The sequence below is a fragment of the Bison bison genome, unplaced genomic scaffold, assembly GCF_000754665.1.
Source record: "Bison bison bison isolate TAMUID 2011002044 unplaced genomic scaffold, Bison_UMD1.0 scf7180017864237, whole genome shotgun sequence".
In the NCBI taxonomy this organism is placed as follows: Eukaryota; Metazoa; Chordata; class Mammalia; order Artiodactyla; family Bovidae; genus Bison; species Bison bison.
Window position 1 is genome coordinate 984,635 of NW_011494809.1, and position 13,117 is coordinate 997,751.

The window sequence follows — 13,117 nt, forward strand, 5'->3', positions numbered from 1 at the left end:
TGGTGGCACATGACATGATTCTTAAGGGTACGTGGAAAAAAACTTTGCACAGGCGTCCTCCTGAGGTCATCCAGAAGACTCATGCTACTTTCTCACCATGAGTGTCAGCAACCCCACACAGAAAGCGGCTGTGATCCAGCAGTACAAGCAGATGTCTGCACTCTGCTAAAGCACCTGAAACATCCTGAATGTCCTATTCTTCCACAATCCAAAGATACACAGAAGTCCAATATCCAGCGAGAGAATGCCTGGGCTTGTCTCCACTGCAACCCAATTCCCCTTCAAGGAAAGGCCCCAAGACACACAGAGAAAAAGGAGTCATTTTAATTTCATAGAGCTTCTCAGAGTTCCTTTTTCTGAGGTGCAGCATCAGCCTAGAGGGAATAGTAGGTGATCTAGTATGAGTTATTACAAACACACATACACACAATGATTACTGATTTCATGTACTTCGTCGGTCTGAGTTTATTTGGCCGTAGGCAGGTTATTCCACTGTACTTCCATGGAAATTTCTATTGTCTCACACCTACAGTCTAGTCAGACTGTCTCCTGAAACAGTATCCTAAGGTCAATGAAAATGCATGTGTGTTAAAAGAGACATTACCATGAGGGAAACTCCCACTGATATTTCAGAAAGTAAACCACTTATGAAGAAGCCAGGAGGAAAAACCAAGAGGTCTATCTGGCTGTTTCTTAAGAACATTTAACCAGTAAAACTACAGTAAGAGTGATAAATCTTTTTTTCTGTATGGCAAACAAATTTCACCCTCATAGAGACAAAAAGAAACAAACACTTTGGGAAAGGAACAATACTGATTTTGTAATATGTCCATTCTACTATAACATGTCATTTTATCAAAAACTATGTTTAAAACTGGAGGCCACAATATATCATGCTATGTCTAAAGTACTGTTTCTGCATGGATTTCAATAATAAATAATTCTTTAATAGGTACATTAAACTAAGATACCTACACATTACTAAGGAATCAAGCTATTCTAAATGGAATTACATCTAAATTTTATTCCTGAGATGAAATTTTTCTGAGACACCTTATTTCTGAATAGAGAAATTCAGTATTATAAGATTATCAATTTTTCCCTGTAATTCACATATTAATTCAATCAGTTTCCCAACAAAATAACAATGAGTTTTCCTTTCAAAATTAAGTAAATATTAAAATGTATCAATACAGAGAATATTCAGAGAAATTCTGAAATGACTATTACTGAAGATTATCCCTCTCCAACATTAAAACATTTTATAATTAATAGTATTCAAAACTAACAAGAATAGTTCAGAAATAATGACAGCTAATATTTACTTAGTACTTCTTAAGCATATTACTGTCTTTAGGAATTTATCATCATAAACTATTCTGTGAGGTAAATACTATTAATATGATTTCATTTTATAGAAAAGGAAATTGAGACATAGAGAGATTAAATAACTTGCCCAAGGGTACACAAATAATAAGCAAAATTATGTATAGTGTTAAGGTGGTATTGTTGTTTAGTTTCAAAGTCATGTCCAACTCTTTTGCGACCCCATGGACTGCAGCCCACGAGACTCCTCTGTCCACGGGATTTCCCATGCAAGAATACTGGAGTGGGTTGCCATTTCCTTCTCCAGAAGATGTTCTGACTCAGGGATCGAACCCAAGTCTCCTGCATTGGTAGGTGGATTCTTTCCCACTGAGCTACCAGAGAATCTAAGAAGCAAAAGAGCCAGGTTTTGAACTCAGACAATCTAGTTCTACAGTCTGCCTTCCTAACTACCATCAGCTTATAAAAAGCTGCTAAATTCAGTATCATAACTTAAGATTCATGAATTGCAACTGAATAAGCAATAAACAAATATGTGACAATTCAAAATGTCAAGCAGGAAAAACAATATTTGTAACATGTAACGCACAAAGGGCTAATTTCATTAATCTACAAAGACTTCATACACATTAAGAAGAAAAATGACAACTTAAAAAAAGGCAAAGAATTTTATGGAGTGTGAATTATACTTCAATTTTAAAAAATGGGCAAAGGATATGAAAAAGCAATTCACAGAAACATAAACACAAAGAGTAAATGAAAATATCATAATATGATCACCTTTGCTCATATTTTATGATGTAAAAATAGGCAAAAATTAAGAAGTTTGATAATATCTAGATTATGATCTCTATTATTTCATACCAAAAGAGACTAGAACTTCTTTCAGACTCCAGGTCTGGGGCAAAAAATTGCCCAATGAGCCTGTAATAGTTTGACTACCAGAAAGTAAAGAAGCTACCAATAACTGCTGGCGAAGATATAGGATCAATTTGAAGGGGCTCCTAATGACCAAAAATGGGAATTTTTTTGAGAACTATAAAGAATAAAAAGAGCAATGGGTTGAAACACTTCAAAACTATTTAAAAGTCATAATAAAACTTAAGACCAAAACTAAAAAAAAACAAAAAACAAATAATCATCACCTTTGCAGGTTAACAAGGTACTAATTCATAGAAAGAACAGAATGTCAACCATTTTCTTAAGATGAAGAGTCATCTCTCTGTTCAGGAGAAAAGGTATAGAGAAATAACACCCTTCAGGACTATCATGTTTTTGGTTTTGTTCTGGTTTCTCTCCCCCATAATAAACCTCTATCAATATTACCTGTAAATTTTTAAAACCAAATTTAACTTGTCTATCTTAATCATTACCATTATAGCAAAATTAGAGAAGGCAATGGCACCCCATTCCAGCACCCTTGCCTGGAGAATCCCATGGATGGAGGAGCCTGGTAGGCTGCAGTCCATGGGGTCGCTAAGAGTCGCACAGACTGAGCGATGTCACTTTCACTTTTCACTTTCATGCATTGGAGAAGGAAATGGCAACCCACTCCAGTGTTCTTGCCTGGAGAATCCCAGGGACGGGGGAGCTTGATGGACTGCTGTCTATGGGGTCGCACCCAGCTGGACACGACTGAAGCAACTTAGCAGCAGCAGCAGCATAGCAAAATAGTGTATTAGTGCTTTTTAATCCTGTTAAATGTTCTCTTTCTCATTATTATGACAAAGTAGAAAAACCCTATAATAAAGCAGTTACAGTATATGCCAAATTGTCTTCCCCCCTGCCCCTAAAAATAAGGTTCCAGCTTTCAATGACTATTTCCTACCAAAAATCACAGCATTCCCATTAGGAGAAGAAAATGCTTACCCGTATTTTCCAAACAGTGAAACTGTTGTCCCTCCCACAGGCACTGCTTTTCCTGGTCCATACACATCCCATATTGTCAGGGCCACCTGGGCATTCCTGGGCAGGTCAGGGTATTTCACAGGCAGTTTTAGCCATTCATTCCAGCTATGAAAATAAGGTAAACAAAAACATAAAGCTAAGGACAGAAAATCAACACAGACATACGTGTATAACTTTCTTCTAAATTAACAAATCATACAAGAAATTTGATTCAAAGAAAATGTACCAAAGATTAGTTAGTAGTACAAAAATTAACATGGCACTTACCTCAATTTTGCTCTAGGCAAGTTCAACTTCAAATACAGAAAAATCTGTATTTTACTTCACTTCACTTTACTGGACTTTGCAGATTCTGCATATTTTACAAGTTGAGGTTTATGACAACCCTGCATCCAGCAAGTCATGGGCACCATTTTTCCAACAACAGCATTTGCTCATTTTGTGTTTCTGTGTCGTATTTTGGTTAATTCTTGCAATATTGCAAACTTTTTCATTATTGTTTTTATGGTGATCTGTTGTGATCTTTGATGTTACTACTATGACTCACCGAAGGCTCAGATCATAGGAAGGTTTTAGCAATAAAGTCATTTTTAATTAAGGCACATATATTGTGTTTTTAGACACAATGTTATTGCATACCAAAGAGACAAATAGGATAGTATAAAGGCCATTTTTATATGCACTGAAAAACCAAAAAAATTACAATATTTGCTTTATGGTGGTGATCTAAACTCAAACCTGCAGTATCTTCAAGGTATGCCTACAGAACACGTGAAAAAATTTTTGTAAGACAAAATTCATGAAAAATAATGCTGCTAAGTCCTTTAATCAAGAAACTCAGACATCAAAAATTTACTATATAGCACTGAGTACTATAATCAATATCTCATACTAAACTATAATGGAAAAGGATTAAAAAATAATACAGATATATACATATGTGTATGTATGATAGAATCACTTTGCTGAATATCAATCACACTTCGATTTTAAAAAAAGGAGGAAGAGACAATATGACTAAGACACAAGGCTATAATAACAGTTCCCTGGTGACTCAGTGGTAAAGAATCCACCGTTAAGCAGGAGACATGGGTTTGATCCCTAGGTCAGGCAGATCTCCTGGAGAAGGAAATGGTAATCCACTCCAATATTCTTGCCTGGGGAATCCCACAGACAGAGGAGTCTGCCAGCTATAGTCCACGGGGTTGCAAAGAGTTGGACATAACTTAGTGACAAAAACAACAACAAATAAACACCTGGGAAAACACTTAAACCTGTTAGAACCAAACTTGTTTTCAACCAAACCATGTTTTTTTTTAATGTAAGTATCTCCAGAACAACTTTTTATCAAGAAAAGAAAGAAATTAGAATTATTCATGTTATACTCAAAATATGCTATATACAGTCCTATAATATACAGCAGTATCTCAGTAAAGCAGAAGAAACCACCAAAAATTCAAAGAGGTCAAAGGAGACTATCCAGTAACTTTGTAACATGAAGAAGTTACTAGACTGCTCTGGACAAACATATGACAATTTTTTAGGTGAGATTTTTCTTTCACTCACGTTATTTATTAATATCAATAATGTTTAACTATTGTTTTTTAATGCTTTCAAAGCATATTTGTACATATGCTTTCACTAAGGAATGTTTGTTCTTACTAACAGTAATGACAGCACAGCTCTTCCATTTTTTTTTTTTCATTCTCTATTCACCTCTGCAAATTTTCTTCTGCATTCAAACTTAATACTTGATTTATCTGATCATTCCCACTCCCTTAAACAAGAGATGACTTTTAAAATCCCCAAAGAAAACCATGCAAACACACAAAGTAATATCCAGCAGACACACAGAATTGGTTCTTCTGTTTATTCAAAATTATTCTCAAAGGGCATATCGGAGTTTAGGTCAGATACACCCGCATCATTAAGAATCTAAACAGAATTTTCATAAATTTAAAGAATAAAACATTTACATCCACTATATTATAGAAAAATTAGAGATGGCTACTAATTTAAAGGAAACGCTAAACGACCTTAAATCTTTTTCTTCTACAAAGTTCTTAAAAAAATAAAACACATGCTTTAAAAAGCCTTTCTTCACTACAGATAAGCTTAAAAAAGTAAATGAATTTATTTATTTACTATTCACATGATGGGCCAGACTGAAAAGGTAAATTATAAGCAGTGTTACCTTATGCCAACGAACAAACCACAGAGATTAGTTTACACAGGCTAAAGTTAAAAAGAAAAGTCAGTGACACTATCCAAAAATGAGCTGTAAAAATACTCACCTCTATGTTCTGTCCTTTGACTAGGAGAAAATAGATAAAGTTGCTCAGTCAAGTCAAACTCTTTGCAACCCCATGGGCTTATATACAGTCCATGGAATTCTCCAGGCCAGAATACTGGAATGTATAGCCTTTCCCTTCTCCAGGGGATCTTTCCTACCCAGGGATCGAACAGCAGGTCTCCCACATGGCAAGCAGATTCTTACCAGCTGAGCCACAAGGGAAGCCCAGGAAATAACACTTAAGAGCAAGTAATCATTTGCCTCAAACCTTGATCCATCCAACTCCAGGTCCTCACACCTCTTTAAATTAAAGCAAAAACACTTTAACCTGTTTTGCATACTGAGCTTCTACAGAAGATTTCTTTTAAAGAATGAATCTGCAGCTAAAAAATAGTTTGAAAACTGCTCAAGATAGTCCAGAAATTATGGAAAGATTTGGTGAGACATTAAGGAGCTGTGTATTCAAAATTTTGTTCTCTCCCTTCCCAGGCATCATCCCTTCCTCCTGCCCCAGCTCTGGTTGTGGTGATTTAGTCACTAAGTCAGGTCCGACTCTTGAGACTCCATGGACTGTAGCCTGCCAGGCTGCTCTGTCCATGGAATCTTCCAGGCAAGAATACTGGAGTGGGTTGTCATTTCCTTCTCCAGGGGATCTTCCCCACCCAGGGATCAAACTCAGGTCTTATGCACTGCAGGCAGATCCTTTCTCATCTGAGCCACCAGGGGGACGTCCCAACTCTAATTAGGCCTAAATTCATCTGGCAACTTGCAAATGTTCCCATATTCAAAGCCCTATTCTGGATGATCTAATGTCCTATCATTAACCCCACTCCCATACATCACTGTACTAATTCTCTAGTCTGATTAATACACTCCAAAATCCTAACTTTCTAATTTTAAAATTGTAGGTCTGTATATAAAACCATTTCAAATCTTCCACATGACAAAACAGAATATAAATTTTTTAAAAAGTTTAAACCACTGGCAATGCAAAATAATATTCATATATTTCATATATATGTAACATAAACATTTGCAGCATTTCATGCCTAAAATTGATGATTTTACCCTAAGTGTAAAGGAAGTACAGGTTCCCTCACTATGGGCTCTTTTATTATTGGACAAGACAGAATAGAATACGATAGACGAGACTTCATCAATTTTGAATGAATTCTTCATTATTTGAACTCGTATGACTCACTATTAGAAAACTCTGAAATCAGATTTAGACAACTTAGAATTTCATCCTACCCAAAATTACTTTCTCAACTAAGGAAATGCAAAAATTAAGATAGCAAGAGATTCTTTCATAATATAATTTATTTTCCCCACAGAATACGTAATTCTTCTTTTAAGTAAGTGCTTATAGAAAACAATGGCTGTATAAAGTTTGCCTTTATTTATTTTAGAAGTACAGTTTTTGTACTGATGAATTGGTAAAAAAATTCAACTGTTAAATACTAAAGAGCAGGATGCACAAAATCTGCAAGTGCTTCCCCTAAGCCCAAAGTATATGTATATTTAAAAGAAAACAAAAGCCTCACTACCCAAAATGAGGTATTTTCTAAATCTATTTTCTTCACAACTATTTTAAGCCTTTTAATAATAATAATAAAAAAAGCCATTCTAGGTATTTTAGAGTACCTTCTTAGCCTCACAATTTAAAAAATATAAATTAAAAATCTCCAATGTGAAAGAGAAAATATGAAAGTTTTTAAATCCTTGAAAATGCATAATACATAAACAATGCACAGAGGAGTTGGTAAATGGAAGGAAGAGGAGAAAGATGCTAACTTCCTTATAACTGGGAATTTGCTTTTGCTCTAATATTTTTATTGCCGAGGCATGGTACAGAACCATCATACAATTTTCCTCAAAAAAGTGGAATTCACCATAAATGTTGACTTTATAGACCCAAATTTCTGGTTTTAAGTCTTTTTGGGGTCACAAGCCACCTCAAAAAGTCTAATAAAAGCTTTGAGCTGTCCCTGTAAAAACACATAAGACACAAAACACTCTGCATAGAATTTCAAAGTTTTGTAGATTTCGTGATTCCAATTTAAGAACCTCTGATACAATTTAGGAGTTTGGGTGGATTGCTTTAGGTGCAATAATGGTACTGTAGCTATATTAGAGACACACAGAAATATTTGAGATGATACAATAATGGAATTTGCTTCAAAATAACAGTGAAATAAAAACAGTGGCCTTGAGGTAATAATTAACGAAGCTAGGAGACAGGGCGCTGGAAGTTCATTACATTATTCTCTACTTCTACAGGTCTGAAATTTTCCAGAATAACAAGTACAAATGCATTCACATATTTGTGCGTGCGTGTGTGTATGTGTGTGCGTGCGTGCAGCCACAAAAAATACCAAAAAAAAAAAAAAACACATCATGAAAATAGTTAGTTTCCATGCAGACAGATCATCAGAGCTTAATTTCTGAACTCTTTAGAAAATTTTTCCCAGTCTGCCAGGCCACATTTGGTTAAAAAAAAGAAGTGGGGAGAGGGCTGCACCCTCAACAGCACAGCTTGAGAGTCCATGTGGCCATCCCCTGTCCTCCATGAATACTAAAGGTATAAATTCCTTCCTAGAGAGGCACACAACCTGCTTATCCTGTACCAAGCCTACCAAGGTACTGAATAAGACTCATGGGTCAAACATTAAAACTACACCATCATTCTATCAAAAAAGAAATGTCAAGAGGTTTTATTAAGGACCTACAAGAAAAACAGAACTTCATATTCACTATATTTACCTTCAATACCAACAATGGCCTGCTAATATATCATGATTAATAAACCAAGAACTTTAAAAAATAAAGTTATTTAAGATAAACATCTGATCCAGATGACAATACATCTCTCTCTCTCTCTCTAAAGATCTGAATTTCAAGTATCAGTTGAAACATCTGACTATCCAGTAGTATTTCTGTGTTCAAGGGAACAGAATGGGAACAAATGTAGACATGTGTTTTTGGCTTGGGTCATTCTGTGAATCAGTCAAGTTCTTATTCATACAAAAATATTTCAATGTACTCAATACAAACATAAACTCACTTCCACCTCAATTAGTTATAATACTGCTATGTATAACAACTTTATCTGAGTAGGTTCCTACTTGATCTACGGTTATAGGTACTAAATAATTTTAATTCCTTTGGTATCCCTTCCAAATAATACTTTAAATATCCATAAAAAAAAAAATTGGAGAATAGTTAGGAACCCACCATATGCAAGAAAACAACTTACTTCCATCTTGTACTAAACGCCTTGTAGGAGGTTCTTACTGGCAAAGCCAAAGGCTTCCCTTCTGCAAAAACTTGGCAAGTAACATAGAGGTCTGAACATGTTTCTTGATACAGTCCTGAAAACTTCAACATCGGGTCTTCTAGAACGGCTTTGTAACTCTTTTGTTCTCTCTTCCCTTCCAAACTTCCTCTGAAAGCATAAAGTAACATTTAGACACATTTTTTTAAAACAAACCTAACAAATACTAAGAAGACTTAATGGTTATGCCCTAGTAAACTTATGCTACCTCAACATTTTCCTATAGATAAAACTAAAGTCTAAAGGTCTCTTAAAATCCTAGCATACCATGTCCTATTTTCATCAACATACTTCTCTATTTCAGGCTTCTTAATTTTAAACCCTGTCATCAACTGTTAGATCTATCTTTGAGATGTCACCAGCTCTCCAAGCACTAATTTTTTTTAATTTCAAGTTGACCACTTATTCCCATATTCTTTCAACAACATTTATTGTACTCAGCATAAAGGCCCAGTGATGAAAGACAAGATAAACAATACAGTGTTACAAGAAAATATTACATCCTTGCTCTGGGGAGAAAACTTACTGTTAACTGCATACTTTTTTATACTTTCAATTTATTTATTTTTTTTTACTATGTAGATGTATTATCTAGTCCATTTTTTAAATTAAGAAATACAGTGTTTTAAGTCATAAAAAATATGCGTAAGATTATAAAAGAGATAGGAACATTGCTTGGAAATTAAGATACATCATATACTGTGCCAGGCATTTTATAGAGACTTTCCTACTTACTTCCCACCATCTTACCATTTTATAAATCATGAAGCAGAGACTCAGAGATAGAATTCATTATTGAGGACCACAAAACAAGTAACAAAGCAGACAATAAAAACCAGAACACAGGAGGCCAAAGCCAGTATTTTTCCGATTACAGAAAAATACATCAAAAAGTCTCAGGAACACCTTGGAGGCAGGGGCTGCCTGAAATGAGCTTGAACAATACACAGGAGATGAAGAGCTACAGGCAGGAAGTCATCCCAGAATTAAAGGACACCATATATGGCAAAAAGGTAAGACTGTGTGTCCGAGGAACTACAAGTTGGTACAGCTAAAGCATAAAGCTCATGTGGAGAAGAAGCTAGAGACGAGAATCAAGGGGAGGCGGACAATGAAGCTAAAAAAGTAGCCACCACATTCAGTGCAGTGTCTGCAACAAAATGAACATTCAAAAATCTGTTCATTGAACAATTTGAAGTGAGTACTATGATCACATTTGTGTTTATGATACTTTGGCAGGAGTGTAAGAATGTAATGGAGAGATGGGATTGAAAGCAAGATCAGTTGGAAGACTTTTTATCAAAATTAAAAGGAAAAAGACAGATTAAGACTAGGGCAGTGGGCTTTCTAGGGGACATGGATCAAAGATACTGAGCAGGTAGATTCAAGGCAACTTGTGAATGATGAAACAGAGGTGAGAGACGGGTGTCTGTATGACTCCTTAAGACTCATTTTATCTTAACCAATTCAGTGAATAATGCTAACAGTCACCAAAATAGAGTGAGAGAAGATTAACATTAAAAGGGCAGACTAATGATGTGCTCCGTTGTGAACAAGTTACTTCTAATGTGTTTTGGAACACCCAAAATGACCATGTCTTGTGGGCAGTTCGATATTCAACTATGGCACTGAGAAACGGGACATCAAAGTGAAAATTATTAAAATGATAGAAAGAGATGAAAAGACCTGGGGAAAACAAAATTTTTAAATTTACTACTCTTTGATTTTATGATCCTAAATTGATACTTCCTGTAGTCTCCAAAATCAGTCTCAGAAAATAAAAGGTGGTTAGGACTAAATTTTCTTCAAAATACTCAATGCATCTGTTAATAAAGGACCAGTTTTTTTTTGTTTTTTTTTTTTTACGGACCGCGGTGCCCGCTGCGGCGCGGACTCGCGATCCGAACCCGGGCGAGGCAAGGCGAGGTCTGCCAGTTTTTTTAAAATATTTTCATTTTTCCTTTTAATGTCCAAAAGTTTCAAACAAATAAAAAATGCATTCATATACCCAAGAAACACTGAGACGAATGGGACTGAAGGAAAGTCCTTTACCAGATGATGGCAACACAGGTCCTATATAAGCATCTATCTGTAAAAACTACTTTAAATGGGTGTGTCAAGCATTACAAAGGTGCAGTTTGGTTGTTGATATATTATTCTTACTGCCACCACAAAATCAAAAGTAAAGGACTTATCAGAGTCTGAAGTAACTCTCAGAAACAATCATTCAAGGGAGCATCTAACAACTGAGAAAATATAAGTGTGCAGCCCTTTGCCCAAAGTACATTTGTTAAATACTGACTAAAATATGGTGAATGATGTTAGATAAATAACTTGTGATACTTTATGATCGTTTTCACACGTGAAAATGTATCTAAGAGACTGCTAATGGACATAATTTCCAACTTGGTCCTAGCTGTTCTTCATCTCGGTTCCATTAGTGTGGTCTCAAGACGTCATGTCCTGGACTTCAACTGTATGCCTCAAGACTTTCCTGCGAAGATCTCTTCTCATATATTCTGGTCCCTTTACAACCGGAACCCTCCTCACCTTTGACTGACTTCCAGCTTCAGTAGCTGAACAATAATAACTGACTGTTCCTAAGATTCAATCTAAGCCTCTCTCACCTCTCATGTTTTTAGTACTATATCCAATTCTCAGCTACTTTATCTGCCCCTCCGTAATTTCTTCAGTCTCCATTCCACCTTCCAGTCCCGTTTTAAAGTAATATCTTCCAGTTATAACGGCAGGACGACGATTTAACCAAGACTTGATTTCTCTGTAACATGAGACAGTAATAATCCCACAAAAGGTTGCTGTGAATAGCAAACGCTTTCTGGAAAACAAACCCTCCGGAATTTACGGACTTACTCCTACCGCTGTCTTTCTCACGAGATCGCGCCCTCGGCCTTCCCGCACGGCCCCTCTCCGACCTCCAGTCCACCTCCGCTTTCCCGGCTGCAACCCTCTCGGCCGTGGCCAGGCCGACCCCCAAGCTAAGAACCATCTTCTCTCCCCAACCCGCAGGCCCTTGCCGCCCGGCCTGAGCCTCGGCAATCCCCATCCCCGTCCCCGGACTCTCTCACATTTTAAGCTGCACGTTGATGTCCAGGTCACAGCTGTAGACATAGTGAAACTTCTCCGCTTCCCCCATGGGACCACCAAGTAACAGGTACACCTAAGGCCGAGAGCACGGCGCTGGGAAGAGGCTGGGGCTGAACTCGCAGAACAGCACAACACAGGCGCTTCCGGTTCCGCCTCTCGGCCCTGGCGCCGCCAATCCCTGGCCGGAGCGCGACCGTTTGCGGCGGAACTGCACGCCCCGCCCATGCGTCCTCCTGCGCATGTGCAAAGGGAGCAGCCATCTTGCTTGAGTGCAAGCAGGATTCCGGAAACGCAGTGTACTCGGTTACATTCCAGACTTCCGGTATTCCCGCGGTTTTGTTTTCGATTTTTTTGTTTTAAGAAAGTAAGAAACTGTCTTTTGATTCGGATCTATTCTGAAGTCAGACCAAAAGGAAATTCAACTCAAAAAGAAGTGTAACAACTTTCATTGCCTGGAGGTCAACCAAGGAATAAGCACAAGGATTAGAGATTTACCAAGTGTAAATTTCAGTGGCCGTTCCAAAACCTGTAGCTTAATCACATATTTGCTCTCTCAAGCAAAGATTTCCTCTTTCTGTTCTAAAGAGTGGAGAAAGAACTAAGCAAAGATCAAGGAAATCTGGCTTTACGCTATTTTGATTAGAGTGTTTGTGTGCTTGTTTACCGCTGGATGTTCTCAGACCCAATGTACGCTTGAAGACCTATGGAACCTAGAAACATCCAATAACAAGTCTAGGACTCAGAATTCTGATCTCTAAACTCCTACAATGTTTATTTTTAGTATATAAAACTGTAATTTTTAGTATATAAAACTGTAATGGAACTGTAATCACTTCCAACTAGAACCAAAGCTCTTGGCAAGAGCAGTGTGTCCCTTGGTGCCTAATAGACTTCTCTGGTTGGTCAGATTACGCTAAAGAATCCGCCTGCGATGCAGGAGACCCAGTTGGATCCCTGGTTTGAGAAGATCCCCTGGAGAAGGAAATGGCAACCCACTCCAGTATTCTTGCCTGGGAAATTCCATGGACAGAGGACCCTCGTAGGCTACAGTCCATGGGGTCTGGAAGAGTGAGAAATGACTGAGTAAGCACTTGATGCCTAATATATTGTTGACTGTAATAATTGCTATTCATTATTGTTAGTGGTGAGCT

General features: G+C 37.0%; 1 protein-coding gene across 2 annotated transcripts in view; it reads right to left on the reverse strand.

Moving 5' to 3' along the window:
* PIK3C3 (phosphatidylinositol 3-kinase, catalytic subunit type 3) overlaps nucleotides 1-12,112 on the reverse strand; it is a 164,807-nt gene extending 152,695 nt beyond the window's left edge. For both annotated transcript variants that reach the window (XM_010846456.1, XM_010846457.1), the window contains exons 1-3: nucleotides 11,948-12,112; nucleotides 8,784-8,972; nucleotides 3,196-3,339 (exon numbers count right to left, since the gene is read on the reverse strand). In XM_010846456.1, the coding sequence (XP_010844758.1) occupies nucleotides 3,196-3,339; nucleotides 8,784-8,972; nucleotides 11,948-12,015 (401 nt within the window). In that variant the 5' untranslated portion in view covers nucleotides 12,016-12,112. The remainder of the gene's footprint in view (nucleotides 1-3,195; nucleotides 3,340-8,783; nucleotides 8,973-11,947) is intronic.
* Between the last annotated feature and the right edge of the window lie 1,005 nt (nucleotides 12,113-13,117).